At 51.1% G+C, this 7,527-nt stretch overlaps 1 protein-coding gene across 1 annotated transcript in view; it reads left to right on the forward strand.

The window, feature by feature from the left end:
- Positions 1-4,859: 4,859 nt before the first annotated feature.
- The window catches only part of CYTL1 (cytokine like 1), a 154,367-nt gene continuing 151,699 nt past the window's right edge, over positions 4,860-7,527 (forward strand). Inside the window, exon 1 of the mRNA XM_012557617.1 lies at positions 4,860-5,006. Within this exon, the coding sequence (XP_012413071.1) occupies positions 4,860-5,006 (147 nt within the window). The remainder of the gene's footprint in view (positions 5,007-7,527) is intronic.

The raw sequence follows: 7,527 nt of genomic DNA on the forward strand, positions 1-7,527 counted from the left end.
GGACTTTTAACATTCACATTCCAGGCCAAGCGGGCTGCTCCTGAGTGGGCCGGGGAGGGGGCCAGGAAGGGAGGTGGTAAAAGAGGCCTTGTGAGCAGAACCCAGGTTTGGAATTCCATGGGGAGCCGGCGTCAAGGAGCGCATTCAGGCCGTGCCTGTGGGCTTGATTGTGCCTGTTCCTGCTCTGGGCCAAGAGTCACCACTAGCAAGGCCTCCCCAAACCTCTGCTCTGCTGGCAGCTTGATGGGCATGGAGGCGCAGACAGGAAAGAGACCTCTGGCCTCCAAGAGCCAAAACCAGCGAGGGACACAGTGGGGTTAGCTCAGTCTAGCGCACTCAGGATGCAGGGGAGCCTTATGGAGGCCCAGGAAGTCCTGGGTGCACACTGTAAGCCTTAGGCTTTGCACAGGATCTTCCTCACCGTCCCCATCTGCCTGGGGGATCAGCACCCATGCGCCCCCTCCTTGGGGACCTTCCTGGTCTCCCCACTCTCCATACCCTCTCCCTAGGAACCCTCCTAGCCTCCCCATTCCCCCTCCTCTGGGAACATTTCCAGTTTCCCAATTTCCTGCACTTCGAGCTGGGGACTTTCCTGATCTCCGCACTCCCCTCCCTACAGGCCCTCCCAGTCTCCGTACTTCCTGTATCCCTCCCTGGGGACCCTCTTAGTCTCCCCCCTCTCTGTACCCCTCTCCCTGGGTATCCTCCCAGTCTCCCCACTTCCTGTGCCCTCTCCCTGGGTACGCTCCCGGTCTCCCCATCCCCCGCTGAGATGCATCCCTTGGGCACGGCTGAGTGCCTCACATTGGCATCATCTGATTCTGTGTCCACCTCCCTCACCAGCCTATGAGCTCTTTGGGACAGACCTCACTCTTCTCTGAACCTCGACGTCCACCGTGTCTTGGTCGGTGCCTGTGACAACCATGGGCACAGTCACTCACTCATTCATTGGACCACCAGGTGCCAGGAAGCACTTGACCTGAGGGCCTGCCAGCCTCCTGGAAACTCCGAGCAAATCTAATCTGCCCAGGAAGCCCCTTCAACAACCACACACCATTTTCCGGAGTGGAACAAGGTGAGACCTTGGCGTGACACGTTTGCCCCAGCTCCAAGAGCACAGAGGGCTCCTGTTTCCTGCAAAGCAACACCACCCTGATCCAAAGGGCCCTGCAACACACAGGCTTGTTTTCCTTCCCTGTCGTTAAAAATGAAGCCAGCTCTGTGAACTCGTCCAAAAAGCCCTGGAGCCCCCAGCTGAGATGGGTGGTCTGCCAGGAAGCCCACACCCCAGCACCGCCACGGATGGAGTGTGGAGATGCCTTCATCCTGCAGAAAAACACATCTGTGTTTGCCACTCGCCCCTGCCAAGCACAGAGGCCTGCCCTGTCTGAAAAGTTACCCAAGGGGCAGTTCATCTGCCATCTCGCTCACGGCCCTGAGAGAACACACTTACATACAGAACAGGAAGGCAGCGGCTTGTAAGCCCTGCCTGGGACTTCCAACACCAGTTGTTGTTGTTAGGTGCTGTCGAGTCGGTTCCGACTCATTGTGACCCTATGTACAACAGAACAAAACACTGCCCGGTCCTGCGCCATCCTTACTGTCATTGTTATGCTTGAGCCCATTATTGGAGCCACTGTGTCAATCCATCTCGTTGAGGGTCTTCCTCTTTTTCCTCTGGGTAAATGGAACATCCTGGCTGGAAGGGACCTCAGACATGACCCTGGGTGACAATACTCTGTTTACGGACAGGGGATTGAGCCCAGAGATTTCTCCAGACAAACACAGCGAGGAGGGGCTGGAGCTGGGGTTTCCATTCTGGTTGTTGATCCTCCATTCTGCCCCCTGTCTAGGATACCACGCTCTGTTTCACTCAACCCTCTGGTCCTTGTCTTTGGTTGTTCTGTTCTGTGCTTGTGGGGCTTGTTCGGCCCCTATTCTGTCTCCCTTGCAGTAAGAGACTCCGGAGACGTGCAGATTCGAGTCCAGAGCTCCACTCCTCTCCTTGTTAGCTGTGGGCCCTGGGTCAGTCTCACATCCCCGAGACCTTCCTTTCCCCTGCCTGGGAAATAGTAATGACACCACCCATTTCTGTGGCTTCTCATGAGGTCATAGCATTGTGACAGCACCTGGGATAGTGGCTCCAGGTATATGAGTGATCCTCAGTGTTGAATTCGGGGGCAGTGGTGGTTCAGTGGTAGAATTCTCACCTTCCACACAGAAGACCCACGTTTGATTCCCGGCCGGTGCACCTCATGCACAGCCACCACCCATCTGTTAGTGGAGGCTTGCGTGTTGCTGTGATGCTGAACAGGTTTCAGCAGAGCTTCCAGACTGTGATGGACTAGGGAGAAAGGCCTGCAGATGTATTTCTGAAAATCAGCTGGTGAAAACCCTATGGCTCACAACAGTCTGATCAGCAACTGATCATGGCGGCGGTGCAGGACCACCGTCATTTCACAGGACTGCAGCAATTCCTTTTGTTGTGCGTGAAGTTGCCATGAATTGACAGCCGCTAAATAGCAATGTTAAATAAGAATCTTCTGCTCTCTATGACCGCACCTTCTCCTTGCTTGTCCCTGGTCTTGTACAGCTGGTATAGTGGCTGCGGATACGCAATGCTTAGTAGAAATAAGCATCTTCCTCTTTGACAGCTCCGTATCTTTGCTGTCCCTGGTCTTGCATAGCAGGAGAGTCCAAACTCATCTCTGACTGCAGGAGCCCTGTTTCTGTCCCCTCCCACACTGTGGGGTGAAGGGGTGGGAGGGGGACAGGGCAGCGTCTCCTCTTGATCCCTGCCCCACAGCTTAGTGACCTCAGGCAAGTCTTGGAGTCTCAGTTCCCATCTGGAAAATGGGATTGTTTTCTGTGCCATCTATCTCATAAAGACATGTGTAGGACTTCATGGAGATGGTGACATCAGCTCAGACCTCCTGGATACTCACTCCATGGTAGTAGGTGCTGTGCTCTGCTCTATCCCTGCAAGGTCTCCTGGAGTCCTCACCACGGCCCTCTGAGCTAGGGATCTTCATCCCCATTTCACATGAAAGGAAAGGGTTACGAAACTCATCCAAGGTCACGGTCAAAAGTGAGTAAGCGCACTTTGCACACAAAGCATCTAAAAGAAGTGTCTGCCCCCGTTCATTGTGGTGCTATTCCAGGTTGTTGTTGTTAAAAACAAACAAACAAACCCATTGCTGTCGAGTCAATTCCAACTCAAAGCAACCCTATAGGGGAGTAGAACTGCCCCATAGGGCTTCCAAGGAGCGGCTGGTGGATTCAAATTGCCGATCTTTCGGTTAATAGCCAAGCTCTTAACCACTGCGTCACCACGGTTTCCATTATTATTGTTAGTTGCCTCTAAATTGGCCCCCGACTCATGGCAACCCCAAGCATAATGGAACAAAACACCGCCCAGTCACGTGCCATCCCCAGGATCGGCTGTGGATCGGATGCTTGTGATCCATATGGTTTTCACTGGCTGATTTTTGGAAGTAGATCACCAGGCCTTTCTTCCTAGTCTGTCTTAGTCTTGAAGCTCCACTGAAATCTGTTCAACATCATGTTGTCATTGCTAGGTGCCATCCAGTCAGTTCCGACTCATAACGACCCCATGCACAACAGAACGAAACCCTGCCCAGTCCTGCGCCATCCTCATAATCGTTGCTATGCTTCAGCCCATTGTTGCAGCCACTGTGTCAACCCATCTTGTTGAGGGTTTTCCTCTTTTTCGCTGACCCTCTACTTTACCAAGCATGGTGTCCTTCTCCAGGGACTGGTCCTACCTAATAACATGTCCAACACACAAACCTCCACTGACAGGCAGATGGTGACTGTACATGAGGGGCACTGGCCAGGAATTGAACCTGGGTCTTCTGCATGGAAGGTGAGAATTCTGCCACAGAACCACCACTTTCCTTTGTTATAGACAAGCAGTGTGCAAACACAGAGTGATTCCTGGGGTAAAATCATCACTCAGTGACATGCTGCATTAGGGAGCACACCTCTTCTGAGTCTGCTCTGTATCGGGCCTCTGCTGGAGCATGACGCAGAATTACTAGGTGGACGCTCACAGCGATCTCATACGAGAGGTGCTAGCTGAGCTCCATCTTCCAGATGAAGACATATAGCCTCCCAGTGAGGGGTTGATGGGCGCTGACCCCAGGCATGGCAACCCTGGGTGGTGCAAAGGCTCAGCTGTTAACTGAAAGGTTGGAGGTTTGAGTCCACTCAGAGGCACCTCAGAAGAAGGGCCTGGCAATCTACTTCTGAAAGGTCACAGCCCTTGAAAACCCTATGGAGCAGTTCTATTCTGCACACGGGGCTGTCGTGAGTCGGAATCAATTCAATTGACGGCAACTGGTTTTACTGGACTCCAGGCTGCCTGACCTCAAGTTCCCATTATAGTTCACCTGAGCTGTGGGGGTGGGGTGGGTCACATCAATTCAGTTCTAGTCACCTCTTGTCCTCTCCTCCGATTCTGCTCCAGGAGATAAACCGCTTTTACAAAATCATCCTTATTATACCTGAGGGCACCTACTGCCCCTGCTAAGCCTCTGCCGAACCCCCCAGCCATCCATCCCTGCCCTCTTCTTGACTGGGGGGGGCGGGCATCGCCTGCTGTCCCTGCCGTCTCCTGCCACAGTCCCCTCGGTGAACAAAAAATGGCCCTGCAAAGAGAGAAACTTCCCCTGAAAGAGAAAGGGGGCCCTGGGCATGAAAGGATCCTCCCCGGCTGCCAGCCAGACCTTGGCTGGGCCCCACAGGGAATGAGGGCGGGAAGCTGGCGGCCTGGGACCACCCCCCGGGCTGCAGCTTAAAGGGGCGGCCACGGGCCGCAGCAAGGCCACCTCTCCACCATGACGCCCTGGCCGCTTTCCCTGCTGCTGCTCCTGGCCGGGCCCCCCGCCACGCAGCCCACACCCCCAACCTGCTACTCCAGGATGCTGAGCCTGAGCCGGGAAATTGCTGGTGCCTACCAGAGCCTGCAGGCCACGGAGTCCTCGGTGAGTCCCCTCCACCAGCCTACTGACCAGGCGGCCCATGCAGCCCCAGTGCTCACCCACTGTGTTCTGCACCGCCCCACCCCCACGCCCCGACCATAAAGAGGTTATTGTTCTTTTCTGTTACGATCAAGGGGAGTTGTGCTTTATTCCCATCCCTCTTAAAGACAATCATAGCGACCTCATGTGACAGACTAGAACTGCCCCATAGGGTTCATAGGGTTTTCTAGGCTGTAATCTTTACGGGAGCAGATCGCCAGGTCTTTCTCCCGTCAAGCCACTGGGTGGGTTCGAACCACCAATCTTTCTGTTAACAGCCAAGCTTTTAACTGTTGTGTCACCACGAGGGTCCCTGCGAGTTGAAAATCGACTCGGTGGCATCCAACAACATTAAAGACAATACCAATGGTTTGCTTTTTTTTTTTTTTTAAATGCAAGGAAAAATAATCACAGAGATCACCATTTTTGGTGGTAACTTCCCAATACATTTCAGACAGAGGACCTGTTGTAAAACATAAAAAAGCTCTCCGTGGAGCCTAGAACTTCAGAGTTAAGAAGGAACAAAGAATTCAGCTTATGGAGCCCCTGGGGGTACAAATGTTTAAGGGGCTCTGCTGCTAACAGAAAGGATGAAGGTTTGAGTCCACCCAGAGGTGACTCAGAAGAAAGGCCTGGCAATCTACTTCCAAAAAATCAGTCATTTAGACCAGACTTACTGGTCTGACAGGGACTGGAGGAATCCCCAACACTATGGCCGCTGGACACCCTGCTAACTCAGAATGGAAACCACCCCTGAAGCCCACTTTTCAGACAAAATTTAGACAGAACTATAGAACAAACAATAACAAACGTGAGGAACGTGTTTTTTAGTTCAATCAAATATACAAGACCAAATGGGCAACTCCTGCCCAAAAGCAAGACGACCAGGCAGGAAGGAACAGGAAAACTGGACTAATGAACACGGAGAACCCAAGGTGGAAAGGGGGAGCATGCTGTCACATTGTGGGGATTGCAACCAATGTCACAAAACATTATGTGTATAAATTTTTGAATGAGAAATTAATTTGAGCTGTAAACTTTCGCCTAAAGCACAATAAAATTTTTAAAAAAGTCAGCCATTGAAAACCTTATGGAGTGCAGTTCTGCTCTGACACACATGGGGGCGCCATGAGTCGGAGTCAGCTCAGCTGGCACTGGTTTTACTGGTTTATTCTCTTCATTAGCTGGAAATTAAAGTGTGTGCTAAGGGAATGACTCACAGCTCTGAGCTCCATCCTCTACCTGCTGTGTAGCCTTGGGCAAATTATCCAGCGTCTGTGTCTGTTTCCCTGTCTGAAAAAGGGGACAGTAATACACTCTCGTTGAGGGGGGTGCTTCAAGGACTAAGGGCGTGAACCCAGTACAGCCTTTAGAGCAGAGCTGGCAGCGTAATGACTCAGTAAATGCTAGCTGCTATTACCACTGATTATCCTAAGAGGCCGACTGAGGGGCTCCAAAAGGGGAAGTCCTGGAGCTCCTATCTGCTCATCCAGTGGAGAAACCAGAAGCTTTAAACTGCGTTACAAATGTTGGCGGAATTCGAAAGTGTCTTCTTACCCCTCGTAAAACGCTTTAAATGAGACCTGAGCGTTTCTCTGATGTTGAGGTTTATACTCCACAATACCCTGACAACTTCTTTTTATTTTCTTTTTAAAGGTTAAATAACGTATTTTTTTCTAATTGAAAACGTGCTATAGTTTGTAGAACTGTTGGAAAATGCAAAAAGACAAAGAAGAAAGTTAACATTACTTGCAATTCTACCACCTAGAGGTAACCGCTGCTATAGCATTTTGGAGGATAGCATTTCAGCTTTTCGTCTATGTATGTTGTATATCCATGTACCTTGCATATACATTGTGTATACTATGTACTTGGTATATACATATATATATGCATGTATGTATACATGCTGGTGGCACAGTGGTTAAGAGCTCAGGCTGCTAACCGAAAGGTTGGCAGTTCGAATCCACCAGTAGCTCCTTGGAAACCCTACGGGGCAGTTCTACTCTGTTCTATAGGGCCACTATGAGTTGGAATGGACTCAATGGCAACGGATTTGGTTTTCTGGTTTTATACACACACACGTATATGTATAAGAGTCCTTGGGTGGCGCTAACAGTTAAGTACTCAAAATGTTTGTGGTTAAAACCCACCCAGAGGCACCTTGGAAGAAAGGCCTGGCGATCTGCTTCCAAAAGTTTCACAGCCTTGAAAACCCTACGGAGCAGTTCTACTCTGCATACATGGGGTCGCCATGCGTCTGAATCGCCTTGACAGCAACTATCAACAACAGACAGATAGGTAGGCAGGTAGGTAGGTAGGTAGGTAGGTAGGTAGATAGACAGATAGACAGACAGAGAGACAGCTACCTAGCTAGCTAGCTAGATTATAGATAGATGAATAATAGATGAATGGATGGATAGATAGATAGCCAGCCAGCCAGACACACACACACACACACACACACACACACACACACACACAC

The sequence above is a fragment of the Trichechus manatus genome, unplaced genomic scaffold (genome assembly GCF_000243295.1).
Source record: "Trichechus manatus latirostris isolate Lorelei unplaced genomic scaffold, TriManLat1.0 scaffold00111, whole genome shotgun sequence".
Lineage (NCBI taxonomy): Eukaryota > Metazoa > Chordata > Mammalia > Sirenia > Trichechidae > Trichechus > Trichechus manatus.